We start from the raw sequence: 26,450 nt of genomic DNA on the forward strand, positions 1-26,450 counted from the left end.
GTGGGCAGTATGAGGTGTGTGGGGTGTGCAGTATATGAGGTGTGTGGGGTGTGCAGTATGAGGTGTGTGGGGTGTGCAGTATATGAGGTGTGTGGGGTGTGCAGTATGAGGTGTGTGGGGTGTGCAGTATGAGGTGTGTGGGGTGTGCAGTATATGAGGTGTGTGGGGTGTGCAGTATGAGGTGTGTGGGGTGTGCAGTATGAGGTGTGTGGGGTGTGCAGTATATGAGGTGTGTGGGGTGTGCAGTATGAGGTGTGTGGGGTGTGCAGTATGAGGTGTGTGGGGTGGGCAGTATATGAGGTGTGTGGGGTGTGCAGTATGAGGTGTGTGGGGTGTGCAGTATGAGGCAGTATGAGGTGTGTGGGGTGTGCAGTATGAGGTGTGTGGGGTGTGCAGTATATGAGGTGTGTGGGGTGTGCAGTATGAGGTGTGTGGGGTGTGCAGTATGAGGCAGTATGAGGTGTGTGGGGTGTGCAGTATATGAGGTGTGTGGGGTGTGCAGTATGAGGTGTGTGGGGTGGGCAGTATATGAGGTGTGTGGGGTGTGCAGTATGAGGTGTGTGGGGTGTGCAGTATGAGGCAGTATGAGGTGTGTGGGGTGTGCAGTATGAGGTGTGTGGGGTGTGCAGTATATGAGGTGTGTGGGGTGTGCAGTATGAGGTGTGTGGGGTGTGCAGTATGAGGCATTATGAGGTGTGTGGGGTGTGCAGTATATGAGGTGTGTGGGGTGTGCAGTATATGAGGTGTGTGGGGTGTGCAGTATGAGGTGTGTGGGGTGGGCAGTATATGAGGTGTGTGGGGTGTGCAGTATGAGGTGTGTGGGGTGGGCAGTATGAGGTGTGTGGGGTGTGCAGTATATGAGGTGTGTGGGGTGTGCAGTATATGAGGTGTGTGGGGTGGGCAGTATATGAGGTGTGTGGGGTGTGCAGTATGAGGTGTGTGGGGTGTGCAGTATGAGGTGTGTGGGGTGTGCAGTATATGAGGTGTGTGGGGTGTGCAGTATGAGGTGTGTGGGGTGTGCAGTATATGAGGTGTGTGGGGTGTGCAGTATGAGGTGTGTGGGGTGTGCAGTATATGAGGTGTGTGGGGTGGGTAGTAAGAGGTGTGTGGGGTGTGCAGTATATGAGGTGTGTGGGGTGGGCACAGCCGCAGCTCCAGGTTGCACAGCTGACAGCCCTCTGAGGGAGCCATGACAGGAAAGGTCTCGTTTGCACAGCGGGAGTCACCTCTGATTGAGCAGGAAGTCGAGCTATTCAGAGCTCTGCACTCCCATCCTGAGGGGGAGGGGAAATATATAAATAATCAAATTAAAGATTCAGGAATGGAACCGAGTGATAGAGCCCCCCCCCAGGCCCAACGGCCTGCTCCACACTGGTGTTCCTGGAATGGGAGTGACAACACTGCCAGTCAGGGCAGGTGACCAGGACACAGCCTGCCTGCTCCGCTCTCCTGCACTGCTAGTGTGAGACGTCAGGGCGTACTGCTGAATTTTACCAATTAGTGTTCTTACATAGCCTGTCGCTTGGATTACACAGCCAGTATTTGGGCAGATTTATCTTTGAGAGTCTCATCTTGATGCCCTGCATGTCATGTCTCTCGGTTTCTTCACTGACAGACTGATGTCTCCTGACACTCTGATGGTCCGGCTCAGGTACGAACCGTATTGACCAGGGTGACACTCTGATGGTCCGGCTCAGGTTCGAACCGTATTGACCAGGGTGACACTCTGATGGTCAGGCTCAGGTTCGAACCGTATTGACCAGGGTGACACTCTGATGGTCTGGCCCAGGTACAAACCGTATTGACCAGGGTGACACTCTGATGGTCATTCTCCTTCTTATTGCTTAGAAAGCCCTGAGTGCCTTCACTGCCAGGTCAAAACTCCCAGAAGAGCTGATGGTGAGACCGAGATATGTGTAGCTGGATGTGTGCTACAGTGTGTTGTTGTTGAGGGTAAATATGTACCTGTTTCCCAGAGGTCTGGCTTTCTTCTGGAAAACCATAACTCTGGTCTTGTCCAGATTGACTGTCAGCGCCCAGGTCTGACAGTACTGCTCCAGCAGTGCCAGGTTCTGCTGCAGCCCCTGTTCTGTGGGCAACAGCAGGACCAGGTCATCTGCATAGAGCAGGAACTTGATTTCTGTGTCGTGTAGTGTGAGACCAAGAGCTGCAGACTGTTCCAACATTCCTGCTAATTCGTTGATATAGATATTGAACAGTGTTGGACTCAGGCTGCAACCCTGTCTCACCCCATGGCCTTGGGTGAAGAATTTGGTCCTTTTGTTTCCAATTTTCACTGCACATTTGCTCTCTGAATACACTGATTTAATTATGTCATACACTTTGCCCCCTATGCCACTTTGGAGTATTTTATAAAACAAACTTTCATGCCAAAAGCTTTTTTGAAATCAACAAAGCAGGCAAAAAATTTTCCTTTGTCTTTTTGGTGGACGTGTTTGTCTATCAGTGTGTGCAGGGTGTAAATGTGATCAGATGTGCGGTGATCTGGTAAGAAGCCAATCTGACTCTTGCTCAGGACATTGTGTTCGGTAAGGAAGGCCAGTATTACTGGAGAATACTGCAGAATACCTTCTCCAGGTTACTGTTCACACAGATGCCCCGGTAGTTGTTGGGATCGAGTCTATCTCCACTCTTATAGATGGGTGTGCTCAGTCCTTGGTTCCAGGCCTCGGGGAAACATCCGGCTGTCATGAAGAGATTGAAGAGTTTGAGCAGAGCTTGTTGCAACTTCGAGCTGTTGTGTCTCAGCATCTCGTTGTTGACTCCATCTTGGCCTCCATCTCCATCCACTGTCTCTCTCTCTCCTCCTGCCCCTCACTGTCTCTCTCTCTCTCTCTCTCTCTCTCATCCTGCCCCTCACTGTCTCTCTCTCCTCCTGCCCCTCACTGTCTCTCTCTCTCTCTTCCTGCCCCTCACTGTCTCTCTCTCTCTCTCCTTCTGCCCCTAACTGTCTCTCTCTCTCCTCCTGCCCCTCACTAGTGTAGTTGTGTAGATATGGGTTGTGTAGTTGCATAGATACAGTCTCTGTTTCTTCACCACCGTGGGTGAAACAGATGACCCCCCCCAATACACACACACAACAGAAATAGATTCCAGACACAGGGCAGTTCTGAAGGAGAAGGACAACAGAATCACAAAATAGAAAAAGGACAGAAGCCATTTCCTCCCAATTTGCTTCCAAAATCTTGACAACTTTCAAAAATGGAGTGGCCTATAAATCAGAGGAACGGGTCAGAGTTCAGGAAGTGTTCAGAGGTCACTCGTTACTGCGCCTTCCTGGAAACACCCGCCAGCCCCAATACAACCCCTTACTCTGCACTAATCTCTGGGGGTGTCTGTCTGTCGGTCAGGGTGGGGACAGACAGACAGTGGCTTTCCTGTTTGCCTTCTTAGGAAAGTTCACAGCCTAATCCAGCAGGAAGCCTCAGGCCTCCCTGCTCTCTCCTGCATGCAGTGTAGTGACCCAGCCCACTCACTGGACCTTGAGAAGGTGGATATACAAGGGGTTCAGCATCAGCAACATGCCTGCAGAGATTGTTCCACACCTCCGCCTCTCCTTGTGTACAGGACAGACTCGGTTCTGAGTCCAAAGCGCACTCCCTCCTAGTTTTCTTTAGTGCCCAGACATATAGGATTAGGCTGTGCGGCAGCCTTGCAGGATTTTGAACATTTGTACCAGATGACCTCCTTACGTATGCTCTGCTCAAGACTACAGAGACGTGTGCTTTGCAGAATGACCTCATCTGTGAGGAATAATCCTTACTGCTCTGGGCTGTGGCTTTCGATGGTGGACATCCGGAACACCAAACTGAGGGAGGAGTTTCCAATGAAATCTACTATTTGAAAGGCATCTCTAGCACAAGTATATATATCACCCTTAACCCCTTCAAACTCTGATGTCAGCACAGCTGATTTCTGGAGCAGATTGCTTCCTTTTCACCTGTATTGCATTCATAATAATGGGCGACAGCAAATCCCTTCGTTCCTGCAGTGATATGGCTTAAGATCACTATGCAGCAGCGAAAAACATCTCACCTCGTTTTCCAACCTCTTCCTCCCGGTGAGGGTCGCAGTGCTAACACCCTGAGCAGGGTCCACCAGACGTCCATTCCCCCAGCATCGTCTCCAGGGGCAGGGAAGGCACTGAGGGAGAAGGCACTCAGGGCTTTCTACACAACAAAAATGGGGCTTTTCAACCGCAACCCACCAACAAGAATCTGGCTCCAAATATCTGAAAGTGTAATCCAGCCCATTGCCCTGTACGGCAGTGAAGTGTGGGGTCCCCTCACAGACCAGGGGTACACTAAACAGGACAAAAACCTCATAGAAACTCTCCACTCAGAGTTCTGTAGAAACATCCTCCATGTGCAGAGAAAAACACCTAACAACGGGTGCAGGGCCGAATTAGGCCAATACACATTACTAATCAATATACAAAAGAGAAAAAAAAAGTGTTGGCTACATCTAAAAAGCAGCGACCAAAACTCCTACCACCACAAGGCCCTGCAGAGCCAAGAGCCAGCTGGTCCTGAGGCTCACTGGCCCGAGCCACGCTGACACCAGCCAGCCTCAGGACAGCACTGCTAGAGCACCCCAATTTACAATCAACCACATCACAGCACAGTGTTTGTCTATCAGTGTGTGTAGGATGTAAATGTGATCAGATGTGCGGTGATCTGGTAAGAAGCCAATCTGACTCTTACTCAGGACATTGTGTTCAGTAAGGAAGGCCAGTATTCTTGTATTCAGGATACTGTTTAATTCAAATTACAGTCATGCCAAAGCAATAACAGCAAAACATTTACATTCATGACTATGACATTATGACAGAGAAGCTCACTCTCTGTCCCTCAGGCTGTGACAGGAGATCTCATACTGTGTTGTAGCTCTTTTGAGCTTGATCCTCCAGTAGGATAGGAAGATGATTGGATTCTGGCAGGAGTGGGAAAACTGGGATTGGCCTTTTAATTTATGTTGTCCAATAGGGAATTTTAGGGAAGAATGTTTGTCAGATCCCAGAGTATTTGTCACAGTGCAGCAGAAAGTGCGTCTCTGTCTCTGTTTCTCCTCTCTGGGCAGCCAGGCCTGTCTGTGTACAGTTTCTATGGCCAGGCTGTGGTCACTGAGCCTGTCCTCTCTGGACAGCCAGGTCTGTCTGTGTCCAGTTTCTATGGCCAGGCTGTGGACACTCAGCCTGTCCTCTCTGGGCAGCCAGGCCTGTCTGTGGGTGAGAGCAGGACTAGGACATCAGTGTAGAACAGGAAGTGTTGTGTAGTGTTGGCCAGGAGCTCAGACTGTTCCAACACTATTGTTAACTCATTGATAGAGATATTGAACAGTGTTGGCCAAGAGCTCAGACTGTTGCCACACCTCTGCTAACTGATTGATAGAGATATCGAACAGCTGGATTCAGACTGCAGCCCTGTCTCACCCCACGACCCTGAGTGAAGAATTCTGTCCTTTTGTTTCTAATTCTCACTGCACACCTGTTCTCCGAGTAAATTGACTTAATTACGTCATGGACTTTGTACACCACTTAAGCCACTTTGAGGAAGTTGGTAAAACAATCCTTCATGCCAAATTTAATCAATTGCTTTTTGAAGCAGGCAAATATTTGTCCTCTTTTCCCTAGTGGACGTGTGTGTTTATAAGTGTGCGTAGGGTGTAAATGTGATCAGATGTGCGTCAGTTGGGTAGGAAGGCGATCTGACTCTTACTGAGGTCACTGTGCTTGGTAAGGAAGGCCAGTGTTCAGGCATTCATGATACTGCAGAACACCTTCCCCGGATTACTACTGTTCACTCTATGACTCTATCTCACACGTGTTGTTTATATCCTAAAAAACACACAACAGTGTTTCTGCCGCAGCCCGAATGATCCTGACTTTGTGCACAGCTTAAAAATATCAGATCAATATTCATCGATAAGTAAATTTAACTCACAATTCTAAGCAAAAAAAAAAATTAAGATAAGCATTTCTAATATTGTTTTTAAAATAATGAATAATATATATTTACATTAAAATAATATAAGCATAATTATTATATGTTTAATTATTAATTCAAGAAAAAGAAAAGCCAGAATAAAAATACGGTTAATTGGGGATAATCTGGGCGATTAAACTGGCGCAGAATGTGTGGACGCGCTCGAAGCGAGAACGCGCGACGGAATGGAGCGGAGGGGGCGTGTAAACGGGCGCGGGAGCGCGCAGGAGGGAGGTTCAGCCGGCGGACAGTATTTGAGACCCAATGGCCGGGACAGCTCAGCTAGCAGCGCCGGGGGTCCGGGACCAGGACAGCAGAGAGTCCTCATCTGCGCGGCTGAGCGAGAGATGGGGAACTAACCACAGAGCAGAGAAGGGTGGGATGGGGCAGGGCAATAAAATTAACGCGACGAAAAATTTAATTTCAAGTATGCCTCAGATAAAAGCAGTTAAATAAAGCGACCGAAAGGACTGGGTTGTTGTACCGGGAAGGGAGTTAAAAAGGTAGCCGTTTGTAAGAGAAGAGGAGCGACTATTGGACGAGAGGCTGAAACACCTGTTTCTTCTGGCGGAGTCTGACCCATCCTGGGCGCTTAAGCGAAACCTGCCGATTTCATTAACAAAATAACAACTAAGTGACAGAACAAAGTTTTCCTGCCAGGGTGTGACTTATATTTATTTGAAGGGCAGCTTGACCATAATGCGTTATTTATTTATACGGGTTTAGCGCTTTTCAGACTCAGAGCTGGCGGAAAGGGCAGAGTGGCTACTCTGAAATAAAATGTCTTTCAAGTTTCGGGAATGTCTTCATCGCAGAATAAATCAGGAACCAGGTGAAAGAGAAGGGTGGTGAGATTGCTATTTATTAAGTGGTTTGTGCGGAGGTCTGATTAAAATTTGTAAAGGAATCAACCAATTAAGATAAACTTAATTTTATTTAATGAATTAAAAAAATCTTACATATTCGGAAATAAATGAATGATACAAAACTGAATGCAGTTTAGTAAACGTTAAGGGAAGAAACTGGAATTTGAAAGAACTTACTGCTAGACTGAAACAGGTAGCTTTATAGCAAGGCTTGGATTTCTTTTATACTGACAGGGAGTTTAAAACCTTGGTTAACATCAGAGGTGGGATGTCAGATACGTTATTTTAGGCATTAACCAGAGAATTTGATCAAAGCGCCGGTGATATTAGACGGCAAGGTGCAGAGCTGATGTGGACGAGGCGCTGACGGTAACTCGGAGTGGCCGTTGGCGGATCCTCCGATTCAAATGGCAGCGGGAGCTCGAGAGGGAGCTCGTGCGGTGGGCTAAGACGCTCCGCGACTGGGTCCCCGCGCCGCCAGCCCCGTCACCGGAGCTCGCGCCAATGCCGCTGACGGTTGGTCCCGGACTGGTCCGGCTCGGCCTGCTCTCGCTCTGCGGCTGGCTGCTGGCCCAGGGCTGCGGGCCGGGCCCCGGTCACGGCCGGCGCCCGAAGATGCGCAAGCTGACCCCCATCCCCTACAAGCACTCGGTCCCCAACTTCTCCGAGAACAACCTGGGCGCCAGCGGGAGAGCCGAGGGCAAGATAACGCGCAGCTCGGAGCGCTTCAAGGACCTGGTCGCCAACTACAACCCCGACATCATCTTCAAGGACGAGGAGAACACGTCCGCCGACCGGCTCATGACCAAGGTGAGAGTCCGAGGAGCCCGCTCCAGTAGGCTCAGGTCCATACCGGAGGCGCTCAGGGACCGCACCTTGAGTAATGTTCTGATGAATGCGCGTTACACGCTCTGATTAGGGCTGCGTTAAGTCAATATTATCGACAGGTGGGTTTTTTGTTAACAAAGGCCGGTTTTAAAATATTGCGCTAGAAAAAAAAAGCCTTGTGTGTTTCTTTTCACCCTGACGTGAAAAACATTGTCTGGTGCCTGCCTATTGCATGGATGTTTTTGTGAGTGTGATGGTTATCAAGCTCTTACATAGAGGTGTCTGAGATGGTGTAGGATATTGATTGCCAAACTGGTGTCTGAAGGCTCAGGGTCTCTTCAGAAAGTATAGGGAAGGGAGGTCCCCAAGACAATTTAAGTACGTTTGTGTCAGTGCATTTCAATCTCCTCTCAAAGCAGATTTATGCAGGCCAGATCAAGCAGAGAAATCTGCACTGAACGGAGAAGAATGTATTTGTTTAACAAGTTCTTTGAGTTGACAAAGGCTTGGAAGGATTATGGATTTGTTATACCCCCCTCACACACACACACACACACACACACACTGCCCATAAAGGAGACAAAAACAGCACACCTCAAAGGTTTTGCTGTAGTCCCCTGTCCTTTCAGAAAGCGAAGGGGGACAGGAGGAGGCTTTCTCAGGGGCTGGTCACTTCGAGAGAGTGAAGAAGAAGAGCACACTCCAATTTCACTGGCAGTCTTCACCACTTGACCCCCACCCTGACGCTCAGCTGACACGCCAAGAGACAGGGAGTGAGAGCGAAGAGACCAGATACCTTTAGTTTCAGTCATTCCTGTGTTTGATGAGTTGTCAAGGGATTGCAGCACAGTAATCCTCCACTAAGCTCAGAAAAAGCACCTCTCCTAACTCTCCTTATCCAGTCTTCAGTTCCCATTGGAATAAACACAGGGCAACCAATAAGACTCCAGTTTTACAGCAGTGCCATCCATCCCAGATTTTACAGTTTGTATGAGCTGGATGTCTTGTGCTTGAAGCCTTCTTTTGAGAATGTTTTCATGAATAAATCAGTAAAGTGATTTAAATATTTGCCTTTTTCCTTCATCGGTTCAAAGGACTGTAAAAAAGCCTGCCATTCCCAGTATAGCCTGTAGCTGTACAGCTGTACAGTTAGAATCTGAGGTGTTCCCTGGACTGCCATATTATAAGTTTGTGCATTGTGTGGATGGTCACTTTATTACCTGTAAAAGCCCAGAGAAGGTGTCCTGTACATGTGCTACCAGCCCACACCATCGAGATCATCAGCTGAGCAGAAGCCAGTGGAATGGAGTCATGATTTCACACTACTGGCTGGCCCTGGAGTGTGGTTCACTCTCTCCCAGGAGAGCTCTGTGTTCGGTCTTAGTAAGGCAGGCTGGGGGCTTCAACAGAATTCCTGTGAATTGTGGAAAAGTTTCGTTTTTGAAACCTTGTGTCGTTAAATCCAATGCCTTGGCGATCAGGTGTCTTGCACTTTTTGGGAACAAATCTTTTTCCCGGCTGCCCCTCTGGTTTTCAGTTCTTGCCTTGTTGCGGCGGATGTGATATTTTACCTCCTGCGTGCTGGGTTATTAATCAGCCAGGGCAGGTAGACAAACACTTCCTTGTTCACAACATATGCCCTGCAAACTGTGTGCCTTCATGTCTCATCACTATTTCCAGTATGCCACCAGGTGCCTGGGTTCTGGTAAGCCAGCATGCGCACTCATTTTGTCTGAAGAGGGCGCTCCCTTTGTAGAACTCATGGGGGTTTGGTCTTGGGTCTCTTTGCAATTGATTTCCATTAGAAAACAGTCTATTGGGTGTGTTTTCATCCATCCATTTTCTAACTGCATTATCTAGTACAGGGTCGCAAGGGAGCTAGAGCCTATCCCAGCAAGCAGTAGGCGCAAGGTAGAGTACACCCTGGATGGGACACCAGTCCATCGCAGGGTACACACTCACACCAGGGCCAATTTTCCCACAAGCCAATTAAGCCAGTCTTTGGACTGTAGGAGGAAACCAGAGCACCAGGAGGAAACCCACACGAACACAAGAATAAGATACAAACTTCACGCAAAGAGCACCCCAGGAACTGAACCCAAGGCATAAATGTTAACCACTGTGCTGTCCCATGGTGCTTTTCCATAAATCAGAGAATGTCTTTTATTGTGGCATATTTTCTCGCTGTTTGCAAAAGGCGGGGCAGGGCGATCGTTCGCATCGGTTTTATTGTTTCCCATTCCCCTTTGCTGACGAGGAGGAACCTGGATTGGTCTTTCTCTCCTGCTGGAGGTTTTCAGGGTGAAGTGTGATGGAAAGAAAAAGAGCTGCTGCACATGCCTTCTTCTTAATCTTTAACAGGAACCTCTACTGCCAAACAATCAAGGTATTCCTGTAGTTCCACTCGGCTGCGCTGTGTGCAGCTGTGTCTGGAAGGCTGCAGCTCTGTGCTCTCTGCGCCTCAGTCCAGTGTTAGAAGGGACCAGTTCAGCAGATCTTAAATATTATTCCTAACTTCAACAGATTCAACATATATGATTGCTACACGGCGGATTACCATTTTGGTAACCATCAGTAGTGTTGGGTTTGTGGGAGCATTATCAGGGGTACATTTTTTGTACATTTTTTTCTAATAATCCCCATCTATTAATTGGCTTCATTACTTCATTATTTCTCCTTCCAACTGATAGCTGATGTGTGCTGAGAGTAATGGCACGTCATCTAGGTGGGTGCTGCACATTGGTGGTGCTATATACAAGTGGTATATAAGTGTAAGGAACAAACTGGGAAGACTTTACCTCTTGTTTGTGACCTTCCTTGTGTTCTTGTGAAAACAGGGCAGGAGGAGGTTGACGGAGGAGGTGAGGAAGAGTGTTTGTGTCGGGTGTTCTGGAATGTCTTCGAGAGACCGCTGGTTTTCCACATGTCAGTTACTGCGCTACAGTTGAAGTTATTTCAGTGAATGCATATTTTGTTTAGCTTATAACTCTTCTAGAACAAAAATGCTTTTTCATTAAAACAATGCAAAATGATTATTTTAACACACTCATTTAATATACAGTGTAAATTATATGACAAAAATAAGATGTCCATCATCATTGATTGCTTTCCATCTTTTTCCAGAGAGTGACTAGAGTACTGTTGCAGAATTATGTACTGAATGTCTTGTACAACAGTTATAATTCTCAGGACCCTTATGGTATCCATAGGTCCCCAGCTGGATTCACGTCAGGATTTTGTACTGCCAATTCAAACACTGTTAGTACCTCAGATTCAACTTTGGTATGGAAGTACCTTATCAGTATAATTTTATTCTGTTATCTTGATGGGAAGAACAGTAAAACTAACAATAAACCACAATTTTACACAGTAAAACACAGGCTGAACTGGACTCAGCAGGGCTTCTCTAGAATAGGCAAGGATGGGCTGGACTAAACTATACTGGGCTGTACTGGTAAGAGACAGTCCAAATTAGAATTAGTTAGACTGGAAAAGTGAAGTTATACACACCGTGTGTTTTCTGATATTGACTGAGTGACACAAACATGGGCCACACCAGTATCTTTCACCATGTCCAGTGACCGTTTTTAACCTGTGTGATTCTGAAGGCAGTTAGGTGTTTCACAATGCAGAAATACAATAACAATGGTTATAAATGCATTTAGATTCCTATAGACCAATTTGTAATAGCCAGTTGTGTTTTTTCCACATCTCAGATCTCACATGGGCATGACGAGAAAGTGCAGACAGACTCCTCTGCCCCGTCCACCTCTGAGTCACATGGCACAAGCAGCACCGCCCCCTACTGGAGGATCAGTGTGCTGATTGGAGGAGAGGCACACCCCTCAACAAGAATACTGCGTGTCTGCCAGCGTCCAGGAGCAGAGGACACTCTGTCTCCAAGAGCCAAAACACTCCTGGCTGACTAGTCTCACCCTCTGCTAAGCGGGGCTGAGCTAGTTGTGTGTCCCCCCTTGGGGGATCCCAGTCATAGTGTGGGGTGGTGGCTTGAGCCAGGCTCAAACCTGTGATTGTAGAACTCAACCTGCACTCTACAGGTTAAGCCACTTGGGAGACTCCAGCATCAATATTTGAAACTTGCAAATAAGCTACTTCTCTAAAACCAAACCGTCCAGGTTAATTCTACAAGTTACACTCTAGATTCTGGTAATTCTGTTCCCAGCTTTTTAAGGGCCACAGCTGAAACACAATAAAGATGAAAAATCTGTCTGAGGTTCCAATAAAGGTCTGTGTTACAGCTTGCCGAGAAGATGACAGCCTCAGCACTGAGAGGTGACGGGTCTCCATTTTACAATGAAAGTGGCTGTTGTAGTGATACTGTAGGACAGGCACAGCTTTACTTTGCAAACATACTTGCTGTTTCAGTGTCAGCTTGAAGACGTTCTTGAGACCTTTAAACTCCATAAAGATTTAGACAAATCAAAGCACAAGTCTCCATTTACTGCTCTCTTAGTCCAGGTCTGACAGCAGTTCCCACTCCCGGGGCCTGTTGGCAAGTGTTAAATCCAGATGCTTTTCTGTCACTAATGGGAAAGGACACTGACAGTTCTCAATAAGAACATAATAACACTTACAAATGAGTGTTAAAAACAAGAGTAGGACATACGGCCAGTCCAGCCTGTTTGGTAATTATTAGGTACCTGATCCCAGGATCTCACCCAGTCATTTCTCAAAGGAAGCCAGAGTATCAGCTTTAGTCATTGGAACAAGCCTCAAAGCCATGATTCGCACAACCCTTGGAGTAAAGACGTGCCTCCCGCGCTCACTTTTAAGTCCACTTCTACATAGTGTCCTCTTGTGTCCTCTAGTTCATGGTTGTCTGTGACTTTGAGGATTTTGAATATTTGGATCAGGTCTCCTCATCGTCTTATTTGTTCAAGACTAAAAAGGTTAAATTCCTCCAGCCTGTCAGTGCAGGACACTCTCTTCAGACTAAAGAGACTCAGTTCCTTCAGCCTGTCAGTGCTGATATGTCCAATATGCTTCTGAAGGCGTAGACCCATACCTGACTTTGCAGAAAGGGTATTTTCTGTTCTTAATGGGTAGTGAAGGGGGTGTCTCTCTCTATTATAAATATTCATATAACATATGAACATATAACATTCCAGTGACAACCAGGGATATATCCCTGCTTCTGTGCTGTGTAGCCGGGGGATAGTTTAATAATGATTCATTCCTAGTTTGAGGTGGACAAACTGTAAGGAAAGGACCTCTGTCTCCACCAACTGGACAACCATGGGCAAATCTCTCAACTTCTCTGTGGGCTGCCCTGGGCCTGAAACGCTGTGCCTGAACTCTCTGTGGGCTTTGTTTGAGTTTGACTGTTTCTTGACACCACAATGTGCTACTCTCCTGCTCTTTGAGTGCCAGGAGAGGTGCTGCTCTCAGCACTGCCCCTGGCTGGGACTCTGTGCCCTCTCAGTGCCCAGTGAAAGGGGCTCTTTGTGCCACTGGATGCTCTGCGGGGTCTGACTGCCCAAATTCCCACCCGCTGAAGTAATTCTGCGATCGGAAAAGCCCCTATTGTTGTCCCGACAATGAAACGCCTCTCCACGAGAGTGCGAGAAATGCCCCCCTGTTTGTTTTCTCTCCTTCATGCTCGCTTTCTCATCTGTCGCATTCCCTTCTTCCCGGCCTGACATTCCTTCCATCTGCCTCTCACTGCCTGCCCTGCTGCAGTTCCAGCCCGCCCTCCCTCTCTCCCCGCTTCACAGGCTCGCTCTTTCAGGCTTGCAATCTCCTCTCTCTTATTTACTCTGCTGTCAGCTCTCGGCTGCAGGAAAAGGGCTTTTTTCGGTGGGATACGGTTAACAATACACAGAACAGGGAGAGAGCTGCCACACCTTAGTTTGTGTTTCCACTGACAACCCTGCTAACAGCAGGCTGGGCCAGTGTGAGGATCATTAACCAGGCCATGACTGCTCTGTTCGCAGTCAAGGCCAAGGGCTCAGCAGGCTTCTGAGCAGAATAAGCACACACACTAAAGAAAAGTAACAAGTATTCAAAGGATTGGTTTGATGTTGTACCATCTGACTCACTTCTGTATCAGAACTAAACTTTTAATAGTAGGCAACGGCAAACTGGTTCTTTCCTCGATACAACTTCTGCCTAACTAAGACCAAAAGGCATGATTTTTTTAAAGAAATTGTCCTCTGTTGAACATATGCACACTGCTGTTCAGTGATAAACTGGCATTGAATGAATGGACTATCAGCCCATTTGTGCTTTTAGGGAGCACTGCTTTATTTGTCAGATGTCAGATCACTTTATTGGCCATAAACAATTTCTTGTATTAATAATTTGTCTTTTCACATACCCCAACTTGCTCTCCATGAGACACATAGACATGGAGAGAAGCTGGGTGTCAGAGCGCAGGGTCAGCCATTTATACAGCACCCCTGGAGCATTTGGGGTTAAGGGACTTGCTTAGGGGCCCAACGGAGTAGGATTCCTCTGCCAGCTGCGGGATATGAACTGGCAACCTACCAGCCACAGGCACAGTTCCTTAGCCACAGAGCCTTAAAAAATAGCCATCGTGGGCTGGCAATACTATGGTGCATTAAGGCTAAGGCCTTTCGGAGCAGTTGGACAGTTGGGTTTTCTAAGTTGTGTCGTTATTGCAATATCAGTCCTGCTTACTTCATATTAACATCTGTTTCCTACTGATTTAAGACCTCAAACTTCAAGCCCCTTTCTGTTTGGATGTATGTTGAGAGATGTGCACAGAGATTTTTGGAAGATGTAATGATATTAATACTTTAATATGCATATTTCATCTTGAAGGATCCCAGAGTACTTTACTGACTTTACTGCACTCATTCAACAGCAGCTGCCCCACTGCACAGCAAATCAGGGATAGGTGTGAGAACTGCTTCACCAGCTCAAAGGACAGCACCTGCTACAGTGTTCCCTGTTCCTATATCTACAGGTGTCAGTGTAAACAGGAGTGTGGAGGAGGTGATCAGTAGACTGTAGATCTCCAGGTGTCAGTGTGAACAGGAGTGTGGAGGAGGTGATCAGTAGACTAGATTTGCAGGTGTCAGTGTGAACAGGAGTGTGGAGGAGGTGATCAGTAGACTGTAGATCTCCAGGTGTCAGTGTGAACAGGAGTGTGGAGGAGGTGATCAGTAGACTGTAGATCTCCAGGTGTCAGTGTGTCAATCTTTCAAATTAAATTTCCAATGATTCTATGATACCCACGCTAAAAAAGGGTCTCATGTACCTTGCTGAGCAGACACATTAAGGGCTGTTTGAAAAACTGTGTGTGTGAAATAGTGCCACACTCACTCCACTGCACAGCTTGAAGAGGTGTCATGGGTCTGTCTGCCAACAGGCACACTAGCACGCCGAGCTTCCCCCGGCTACCAGCGTGCAAAAGAGGAAAGAACCACTGATTAAGAAGCCTAGAGAGGGTGCGAACACGTTAAAAAAACAACTCCGACCGACCTTGAAAATTCCCTGCAAAATTCCAACGCGAAACAGCACTGGAAATGTATCAGCCAGTCACAATGACTTTGTTCTTTGACTCATTGTTTCGGGGGAGGGGTGGTACAATTTAACTGAAGATAAAGGATTCTTTCCTACTGAAAAAGAAAATGCCTGGCTGATGTCACCAAAGTGCATAGAAATACTTAGTAATTCTTCACTGACATTGCACAGTGGTTACTGTTGTCTTCAGATGTTTTATTTAGCTTATTTAATTGTGTTTTGGAGACCAAAAAATCAGATTAAAATGTGAAGAAAAGATGAAACCCTCTTCTAGCTACATCAGAAATATTTTTTCTGCTGCAAGGACTGATTTTTATTTAGGTTTGCTCCACTTTTCCTGGCTGCACAGATACTCAGAACCCCAGAAAAGACATAGTGTGAGAAAACACCTGTGGAAAATGGACTGTGAATGGCCTTGCTATTTTAAACCATGTGTAACTAATATGGGAACCAATTGCCAATGTGCCTGTCTGTATTTTGTTCCAGTTGTGCTGTACAGGTCATTGTTTTGACTGGATCTACACCAGAGAAAAGACTCCCAGTAATTTTACATCACAAAGTTGTTGCAAAGAATCGTGGGATATGTCTAGGTCCAGTGTGAAAACATGACATTTATAAGCAGAGTTTGTCAGCAAGGGTCTAACCTTCCACCACACCCAACTAAGAATAATGAGCTACACCCAACTACGCCAACTAACAAAAGAAAAGCTTGGCAGTCATTTCTGATCCTCTGTAACCTTTGGGCCACTCACTTAGAATATCACACAGATTACTTTCTTCCATTTTAAGAACATCCTGTGATACTTGTGCCTGCTGTGGAGAGAGTAGTGCATGCTTGTACCTCATCTAGACAGGATTATCATATTGCCTGTCTGTCTGGGGCAAAGATATTATTCTCTCAGTCCAGGGGTTTAGAGTCAGGTATTTCCCCTCTCACTGCTCCACAGCAGGGTTGGTATAAAGTACTTGACGTGCAAGGAACAGAGATATGTCGGTGCTGCTGTTGTACTGAGTTCTGCTGCTGCAGACAATGATCTAAAACATCAGAAACAGCATGTGTTTTCCAGTCAATTTGCAGTTAGATAGCAGAAGAGCAGCAAGGTGAAACCAGTATCCTTTGTCACATTGAGTTGTGACATAGCAGTTGTCACATTGAGCTGACAACCTGACCTCACTAACTCATATCCATAAGATAAGCAGAAACAAGAGGAGTTCTTGTTATTATAGAAATCAAGCATACGATGCTAAAGCTTATGTTAGGCATCATTAAACACAAGCAGCGGATATAAGGAAGTACACACCAAAGCACTGTGGTCATCAAGGAAAGGGTTTTGGTTCTCAAGTCAAGTCCATATTAAGGAAGACTGCAGGAGTTCACTAGTTCTTACTTTCTCCTGGGCACACACCCCTGGGCTGGTTCTGTGTGTTTAAGCATTTTGTTCTTTCCCAGTGTGTGTTTTAAAATCCGCTGTGTGCAGTGCTCAGTATTATGAATGAGGCAGGCCTGCTCAGTGCAGTTAGCGGGTACTGTACAAAGCAGTCAGGGAGTAACACACCTGTTTGGGAAAGAGGAGAAGTAAGATTTAATTCAATTGCCATTTCTGGTGCTCTTCCAGCAATTTAGAGTTTTTGCACCAGTATTTAACATTTTAAACCAGTGTATCCAGCTTAGAGAATTTGTAGCTAAGTTTAGAGAGCTGGTGATTTGGTGAGAGTTTTAAGTATTTGGTGTCAATAAAATCTATTGTTTTTCATGACATTGGAGTAATTCCAACTACAAAAATATTTTGTATTTTACTGTGTACCATAATATTAACAAGACATTGTATAATTGTATTTCAATTTAACACCTTTTCACTCTGATGGTGTGGTTACTGATATCTAACATTGAGCACCCAGTTAAAATATGAAGTCACCAACTGGAGAACAGGATACCTGCGATGGAAAAGGAGGGGAAGAGGTGGGTATCTAGGACATGTGGAAGTTAAATGGAAGGGGTGTTGTGGTCATTTAGGCACATAAGACATGCAAACCCTGTTTGCTCTATCTAATGCCTCACAGACTTTAACAAAGTAGACATTTAACACAGGGGCCTCTGCCTGCTGTCTGCACACAAGAAGACGGTGAGAGGCCAGGCTGGTAGGCATCTGTGCAATGTAAAGCACAAATCCATTTATCCACTTTCTAGCTGCTTCTAACAATTCAGGGTGGGGGGGAGCTGGAGCCTATCCCAGCAAGCAAGGGGCACAAAGCAGGGTACACCCTGGATGGGATACCTGTCCTTCACAGGACACACACAAACAGACACACACTCACACCAGGGCCAATTTTCCAGGAAGCCTTTGGTCTTGGCCTTTGTCTTTGGACTGTGAGAGGAAATTGGAGCATCTGGGGGAAACCTATGTGAAAATGGAGAGAACGTGCAAACTCCATGTAGATAGCACCCCAGGTCCGTAATTGAACCCAGGGCCCCAGGGCCGCAAAGCAGCAATGCTAATCACTGCACCACTGTGCAGCCCTAATGCACAAATCATAATAAGCTTTATGTTTTTTGTTTGAGAACTTTTATTTGAGAAAAATTATATGTGACCTTGTGGATTGCAGATCAGCAATAGCAGCAGCATTAGTTAACAGTGCCCCCTGAACCCTGCTTTCCTGCAAGTATCAACAGCGCGGGACATCTCTGTGGGTTGAATCTGCTATTCAGTTCAGTTCAGTTTATTGTCATATGCATAAGTGCAATGAATTGCTTATTTGACAATAAACTGAACTGAACCAAACACCAGATGCAACCTGCACTGTTGTATGAGAGCAGGGATCAGGGGGTCACATCCGTATATCCCCCTTCTGATTTCCACTGTAAAGTCATGCTGCTGCCATTGCTGATCTGACATCCACTAGGTCACATTCTGCTTTTCTCAAATAAAAGTTCCCAGACTAAGAAAATAGCCAGTTGTCTCACTGGCTGGTGTGTAGAGGCTCGGGGCTCCTCACCACCTCCCCATCTCCATTAATGAGTGAAGGAGTTGGCGACAGGGGCCACTGCCTGCTGTCTGCACACAAGACGAGACTGAGAGGCCAGGCTGGTAGGCTGGTTAATTCTTTACAGGGACACAGCTCAAATGCTTACCTGGGAAATAGAGGAAAGTCACAGTCTTTTGCCACATCCTTACCGGAAAAAACAGACACATAAGCCTATATTGTGTGTGTGTGTTCATTCATTGGCCAAATGATTATGAACTCCTTAGTCAAATGCATGCACTCTCTCTGTGGCAAGGAAGGCGTAGTTGCTCTCATGAAACAGACTTCAGTCTGAGAGCAAATCTGATCCAAATATATAGAGTATAGAGAGTGTCAAACCAGAGGTGTACTTCAGACCTAGTAGGAAAACAAGGACATGGGGACACAATTAAAACAAAAAGACAATTAATTTAGGATGGAGAACAGATGGAGGCCCAGACTTGGCATCCCTTCAAGATGCAATTTCATGAAAGTTTAAATTCATTTAATAACTGCCAAATGATCAAGATAAGGACAATGGCTTCCTCTCATTTGCAACCTGTCTAGTCCTTAACACCTTCCCTGGCCAGAGTAGATCTCACTCCTGCTGGAAACCAGTGGAACCAGTGGACCTGTCCAGTTCAGTCCCCACACACCACCACATCCTCACAACCCCAGCTGAAGGGTGTCCTGCTGCAAGAATGGGATGGGATTGGGCTGTGGATACTTCAGATCCCTGAGGAATCTATCAGGCCATGCCCTGTTCCAGCTGTTCCTGCAGCTCACACGGGACAGACTGGTTATTCGCTCGGAGCGCGTCATGCTCCAGCCAGAGAGTCTTATATGAACAGTGATGTGACTGACCTGTTGGAACTGATTCTCTGCCCACCTCTCTCTCTCAGCGCTGCAAGGACTGTGTGAACGCCTTGGCCATCGCAGTGATGAACCAGTGGCCTGGGGTGAGGCTGCGTGTCACAGAGGGCTGGGACGAGGACGGCCACCACCCGCCCAACTCACTCCACTACGAGGGCCGAGCCGTAGACATCACCACCTCTGACCGGGACCCACGCAAGTATGGCACGCTGGCTCAGCTGGCGGTGGAGGCCGGCTTCGACTGGGTCTACTATGAGTCCAAGTCACACGTCCACTGCTCCGTCAAGTCAGGTAACGACCTGGGGTAACCATGGAGACGGGACTGGTTTTAGAGTGGAGGAAACAGACAGAGGTTTTTACTGACTGATATGTTATAAAGAACAGGGTTGTGATGGAGACTACAGTATTATTAAAGATCTCTTTACTGCTTTTACTACTCCATCAGGACCTACACGGTGCTATTGCTAATGATTCAAATCCAGAAAGTGTTCTAGACTTAAGCAACAGCCCTCTTTGCAGAGAGTCGCCTACTGTCAATGTACAATGAGAAACACAACTGAGGACAGATAAACCTCAGAACTGGAAGTTAAGGGGTCCTGGTTGCGCTATTTTTCTTTGTTTAGTTCAGGAGTGTCCAGTCCTGCAAGGACAGTGTGTCTGCAGGGTGTCCAGTCTTGGTCCTGGGGGGTCAGTGTGTCTGCAGGGTGTCCAGTTCTGCTCCTGGGGGGTCAGTGTGTCTGCGGGGTGTCCAGTCCTGGTCCTGGGGGGGTCGGTGTGTCTGCAGGATGTCCAGTCTTGGTACTCTGGTCCTGCAGGTATGTGGGAGAAGTTTGAGAAGATTGTGTTTCTTCCTGAAACTAAAGTAAGAATTGCTTTCTCTCGCCTTTCTTTCTCCCACTTCTCCCCCTCAGACCACTCCGTAACTGTGGAAAAGGGGGGCTGCTTTCCTGGCTCAGCGCAGGTCAGCCTGGCTGGGGGTGGACAGGTATCTCTGTCAACCGTATCCTCAGGGATGCATGTCCTGGCTGTTGACAAGGCAGGCCTACTGGTTCCTAGCCGGGTCCTTTTGTTTCTGGACCGGGATGCAGGTAGGAAAGCCTGCTTCATCGTCTTGGAGACCAAGGAAGAAACCCGACTCCGGCTCACCCCTTCCCACCTGCTCTTCCTGTCCTCCAAGCGGACTCTGGACCTGAGTCTGTACCAGGCCTCATTCGCCAGTGAGGCCACGCCAGGAAAGTTCATGCTGGTGAAGAGTGAGGGTGGAGAGCTACACCCCTCCCAGATTCTCTCTGTCTCCCTGGAGGAAGATGTTGGGGTGTATGCTCCACTGACAGAACATGGCACCCTATTTGTTGATGGGGTGCTGGTGTCCTGTTATGCAGAACTGAATGACCACAGCCTGGCGCACTGGGTGTTTGCACCCCTACGAGTCCTTCTGGCCTTTGCCCAGGAACTGGGGCTCGTGACGTACCAGAGCACCCTGAGGGCACACTGGAGCAGGGCCAGCCCCAGGGAATACGCAGCTCGGGGCACTCTGCTCTCCCTCAGCCAGGGACTGGGTTTCGGGATTTACCAGCTCACAGATGACATAAAGGCACACAAGAGCTGGAATCAAACCTGCTCAAACCAGACTCTTCAGAATAGCAGGGCACAGCCAAGTCTGCTGCCTGCAGACCCAGATCCGGGGGTCCACTGGTATGCCAGGCTGCTCCACGTCCTGGGGCGCATGCTGCTGGACCCCAAGAAGTTTCACTCCTAAACACCTCCATATGACAAGCTGGACAGCAACACTGGAACTGCTTGCGTTAAACTGTCTGAGCAGAGTCTGGCAATTTACCCTTGTCCACAGACTCGCCCGTGCAAGACTGTCCAGTTCAGAGGTCCTGATGCCAGGGTTTGCAAAACGATTTCCATTTCTCACAGTAAAGTGTGTGGCTGGAAAAGCCGGAGGCTGTTTTACGTTAAGAAGGAGTACAAATACTGCCAGCCAGGTATTACCTTTGTTGTCATAAAGATATTGGAATTTGGGCTAGTACCAACCAAAAGCTTTATTTTTATACTTTCTGAATGATAATATATACAGTATGTCATATTATTGTAATTCTTCAACTTTAATGATGGTCTCACATTATTTGTAATACCTAGTGTTTAAAAAAGTGTCAATTAAAAAAATTATAATTATTTAATTTTTTAAGAAATAAACTAATGTTTCTATTGTCTTTTATTTTCATTTTAACATTTTGGTTGTTGTTACCAAATAACCCTGAGAGAGTGTGAGTCATGAGGAAATGTAGACCAGGGACAGTAGATTCACTTCTTGCAGAGTCCTGTGTCTTTTGATTTTTGGTCCAACCTGAGTAGTCAATTAAACAATTTACCTAATTATTTTCTTAAATAGGGTTGGCACAGTGTTGCAGTGGTTAGCATTGCTGCCTTGCAGCACTGGGGCCCTGGGTTCAGTCCCAAACCTGGGGTGCTGTCTCTGTGGATTTTGTATTTTCTCTGTGTGTTCACATGGTTTTTCTCTGGCAGTCCAAAGACACGCTGGCAGGTTAATTGGCTTTTGGGAAAATTGGCCCCTGTTGTGTGCGTGTTTGTGTCTGTGTTTGCCGTGCGATGGACTGGTGACCCGTACAGAGTATATCCCACCTTGCAGTCTTTGCTTGCTGGGATAGGTTCCAGCTCCCTCACAACCCTTTATTGGATAAAGTGGTTAGAAATTGGATGGATGGATTTTCTTAGACATATGAAGGATTATTCTTAATAAAACAGCACCACTCTGCCCTTCATTAGTTCCCCCCCCCCTACTCCAGCATACATGCAGTACCCCAGTCTTATCATGCCTTCACACCTCCTTTTTAATGACCAACACCTTGGCACACCATGGGGAATTTTAATCCCACTCCAAGACAAAGAAAATTGGATGGCAATCTGTGATAAAACACCAGGTTGAAAAGACACATCTTGAACAATTAGCAGAGGATGTCTTAGGTTTAGGATTAATCAGTCAGGGCAGGGATCTCTGAAGTCTAAAAGATGAGAAGACTTAAATCTTCCCAGGCTCCTGCTGGTCTGCAGTCACATCACTGCAGAAAGTACCACTCCTCCAATCATCTGTCACTCTCCTGTCGGGCACTGTGGAGCTCTCTGCACCTCAGAAGAAGAATGGGGGATCAGAGGAGCATATCTGTCTCTTCCCTATTGTCCATCTGCAGGAACAAGGTGTAAGGACACAATTAGAAAGCCCAAATTTTGATGGGTGCAAAAATGAAGAAGCTGAGAAAAGTGTTTTGATTCCAGGTACTGCTGAGAGACCAGGCTCCAAGGAATATCCCTACATAAGCTGGGATACAAAGTGGGAGCAGCTCTGTTGGATTTTCCTGTTGCTTCTTACCTTGGATGTCTGATGTTTACAGAGTTGTCAGTAAAACATGTCAAATACCTAAAGTATCTGTTACATTCCAAGATCACTGGAGGGGAAAACTATGGGGAGACTGAACAGGGAGGGTGACACAGACTCCTGCAGCCCTGCCCACCATGCAAGGATAGCTCTTGTTTTTATTTGCTCTAGGAATAGAACAGTAGAGCAGTGAAGCCTTCAAATTCCTCTTAAAGACAACCTTCTGGGGCCATAATTCACAATCGCCACACTGCAGGTGGAGTGACGTTTCTTTCTTGATTGTGAAGGATTTGTGCTCCTGTCCTTTTTCCAAAAGTTGTGCTCAGCTGGGCAGGAAGCAGATGGCACCTGTGGTCGGGTATGGGCTGTGCCCCTACTGGTGCCGCGCACAGAAAGAGTTAAACTCCGAGTTTACAGCAAAGGCAAGAGAAAACTGCCGGTCTGGTGGTTAATGAGAAACCAAGAAACTGGTTTGGGAGTTTTTCACACTCTTCTCCCTCCAGCTTGTGGTTCTCTCTCGGTCTGGACACCTCCCCCCCTCCGATATCACACACCCACCAAGGCATCGTAGCCCTGTCCTGGGCTCATTTCCACAAAACAGAACGCAGTGCAGGAGCTGGCACCCCATGAAAACTGGTGCTGCTCTCTGCACGGTTCCGTCTGGAAAAGAAGAACCTGCAGATGGACAAGGGGCGGGCCAGTCTGTGTGCAGCTCTGCAATGTTCTCCGAAATTCAGTTTTCAAGTTATCGATTATGTACAAGACAAAATGATTGAACTGTTCAAATCTCACTGAATCTCTTAAATAAATAAGGATAAACAAGCTATGAGCTGAGCTTGATGAGGCTCTTAACGTCCCTCCACACAGCTTCCCTTCTCTGTCTCCTTCTGTCTATCTCACTCTTTAAAATCCAGATTAAATTAACATTATTGGCTTGACCACACTGGGCTGCAGCTCTATTGAGATTCCTCTCCCAGTAGGATCGGGAGCTGCTCTGATTCTGTCAGGAGTGGGCATTCTGGGATTAGATTTGTTGTTTGAGAGTTGAATGTTTTGTCAGATCCCAGAGTATTTCTCACAGTGCAGCAGAAAGTGGTTCTCTGTCTCTGCTTCTCCCTGCTGGCAGTGGGAGCACAGCCTGTCCTCTCTGGGCATCCAGGCCTGTCTGTGTCCAGTTTCTATGGCTTCACCACATACCTGTCTCTCTCTTACCTAGTTGCCCTGCTACTCCATTTTTCACTCTCCTCCTTAGACCAAAGCTTTGCCACAGTGTGTGGGTATTGGGCAGGGACCCCAAAAGGTGCCCCAAAATGAGAAGTATCACCACCTGGCTCAGAAATCCTCCCTGCTAAGGGAAGTACCCTGGGTTAAACTTCAATCCCCTGGCTAATCATTGAAACGGCTGTGCTACCCTCTTAGATGAGAAGGAGATTGGGTTTAATTTGTCCTCACATGGTATTTGGGAGGCTGCTTAATCAGATCCTTGCACAAAACTTTTCATCTTTTTTAGGGGTAGTGGTGTACCTGGTTCTGTCAGAGAGTGTGGATGAGTGAAACACAGTATTGCCAAATGTCATTATACAAGTTTTGAAACATGCTTCAGTGTTGACTCACTTCAGTGTGATGTCTGCCCTTCAAGTTGGGGCTCCCCAGCCCAGATCCTAGTGACCCCACTTTCTGCTGCCTGATAATTCAACTGAGCTCATGATTATTTAATTGGGACTGAAAATTTAGCTATTTACTGATCAGAATGTCTAAACAGTTTCCAGTTTGTGAACTTGCAGAGATTTTGATTTGCTTGTAAAAGTTCTGTAACTTAAAAAGGGTAGATGTGGAAAATAGTTTAAAATATCTCATTCATCAAATTATTAGTTAAATTAAGGATTTAATTAAGCAGCCTAGGGCTCAGTTAGAATGAAGACAAACAGACACTTAGTCCTGCTTAAAAGACTGAAAAGAAATTCCATGGAGTTCCGACAAGACTTCCAAAAGACTGATCCTGTTGGGTGTTCACCCTTAGACCTCAATTACTTCATTACACTAACTGCCAACTTAATTGCTCACTCTCACCCTCTTATCACTGTCGCAGCCGTTAAATTCTTGCAGGGATCTTAACGATCTGGTTGTTCTAGTTGTTGGCTGACCTGGAACGAATTTCAATTTTTGTCCCCAGGTGTCTGAAGCAGCACACAGCTCCTGCTCTCATCCCTGAAATTGAGCATTGCCTTACACGCCTGAATGCTCCAGCCCTTCAGAGTCAGGGCTGTCCCGGTAAAGAAACCAAGACAATGCACAGAACTGTACAGCACTTCCCAACCTCCTGCTGAGCAAGGGGAAAGGAAGGGTTGAAGAGCTGGCTTGTGGCTCCACCTAGTGTCTAAGGCACTTTATTACAACTAAATGTCCAATCCATCTATCCAGTTTCGAACTGTTTCTTCCTATTTAAGGTTGCAGGGGAGCTGGAACTCATCCCGGCAAGCAACAGGCAGAAGGCAGGATGCCACACCTGTCATTGTAGGGCGCATACAGACACAAACACAGACACTCACACACTCATGGTATTTCCTCTGCTGATGCATCTCTACCTTTTACTCCCCTTTTGAGGCTCAGAACACTGAGCCCACTATCAGGGCTCCCAGCGAACCAGGGGACTTTGTGTTACAGTCCTCTAAACATGAGGTGTGTAGAGCCTTTAAGAGAGTGAAATCCCGTAATGCAGCCGGCCCAGATGGTGTCTCCTCTCGTGTTCTTAAAACCTGTGCAGACCAGCTATCTCCTGTGTATACAGACATTTCTAACCTCTCTCTGTCCCTGACAGTTGTACCAGAGTGCTTTAAGAAAACCACAATTGTGCCCCACTACTCAAGAAGAAAAAGGTAACTTGTTTGAATGATTACTGCCAAGTGGCACTCACGTCAGTGGTCATGAAGTGCCTGGGAAGACCAGTATTGACATATATAAACTGCACTATCCCAGACTCCCTCAACCCACTTCAGTTTGTTTACCACCCAAATAGGTGAGTTGATGATGCCATATCTCTTGCACTACACACTGCCCTAGACCATCTAGACAGGCCTGGCACCTATGGTAGGATGCTGTTTATTGATTACAGCTTGGCCTTCAACACAATTTTTCCCACCAAGCTGGTCCCAAAACTCAGGAATCTGGGCTTACACAACTCTATCTGCAACTTGATACTGGATTTCCTAACGGACAGACCTCAGGTGGTGAAAATTGGCAACAATATCTCCTCTACAGTGATCCTAAACACTGGAGCTCCCCAAGGCAGCTGTCTCAGTCCTAGGCTATGCTACTTGTTCACCTACGACTGTACAGCCACTTACAGCAGCAACCACATTATTAAGTTTGCAGATGACACCACTATTATTGGGCTGATCAACAACAATGATGAGTCCACATACAGGAGTGAGGTGGAGCATCTTACAAGATGGTGCCTTGACAACAATCTGGCCCTGAATGTCAACAAGACAAAATAACTCATTGTGGACCAGGAGACCCAGAAGGAGTCACGCACCAATCAGCATCAATGGCACAGCAGTGGAAACTCTCAGCTGCTACAGGTTCTTCGGCCTGCAGATCTCCACCGTCTTGGCATGGTCTCACAACACTGTAGCCAGTCTAAAAAAGGCACAACAGTGTCAGCACTTTCTGCAGTGCTTAAAGAAATACCGATGGGGAAGCAATTCCTCATGAACGTTTACTGCAGTACCACAGAAAGTGTTCTCACTGGTGGCATCACTGTGTGCTACTGTACACTAATACTACCATGCATGACAGAGATGCACTACAAAGGGTTGTGGCAACAGCACAGAGGATTATAGGATGCGATGTACCATCACATGGTGAGATTCACACCATCGACAGTTGCAATAGAGCCCAATCCATCATTCAGGATCCCAACCATCCCTGCCACAAGCTGTTCTCCCCCCTGTGCTCTGGTAAGTGGTA

General features: G+C 46.8%; 1 protein-coding gene across 1 annotated transcript; it reads left to right on the forward strand.

Moving 5' to 3' along the window:
* Window positions 1–6,807: 6,807 nt before the first annotated feature.
* dhh (desert hedgehog signaling molecule) lies at window positions 6,808–21,283 on the forward strand. The gene is made up of 3 exons (XM_088911596.1): window positions 6,808–7,681; window positions 19,111–19,372; window positions 19,993–21,283. The coding sequence occupies exons 1-3, from the start codon at window positions 7,376–7,378 to the stop codon at window positions 20,838–20,840; spliced, it is 1,416 nt and encodes a 471-aa protein (XP_088767722.1). The 5' UTR covers window positions 6,808–7,375; the 3' UTR covers window positions 20,841–21,283.
* Window positions 21,284–26,450: the final 5,167 nt, after the last annotated feature.

Source organism: Atractosteus spatula, chromosome 1 (genome assembly GCF_055471065.1).
Source record: "Atractosteus spatula isolate fAtrSpa1 chromosome 1, fAtrSpa1.hap1, whole genome shotgun sequence".
In the NCBI taxonomy this organism is placed as follows: Eukaryota; Metazoa; Chordata; class Actinopteri; order Semionotiformes; family Lepisosteidae; genus Atractosteus; species Atractosteus spatula.

Bases quoted from the DNA above. Each gene is read 5' to 3' on its own strand.
- dhh (XM_088911596.1), top strand. From the start codon at position 7,376: ATGCCGCTGACGGTTGGTCCCGGACTGGTCCGGCTCGGCCTGCTCTCG. The intron at 7,682-19,110 runs GTGAGAGTCCGA...TCTCTCTCTCAG, and splicing joins CCGACCGGCTCATGACCAAG to CGCTGCAAGGACTGTGTGAA. The intron at 19,373-19,992 runs GTAACGACCTGG...TCTCCCCCTCAG, and splicing joins CCACTGCTCCGTCAAGTCAG to ACCACTCCGTAACTGTGGAA.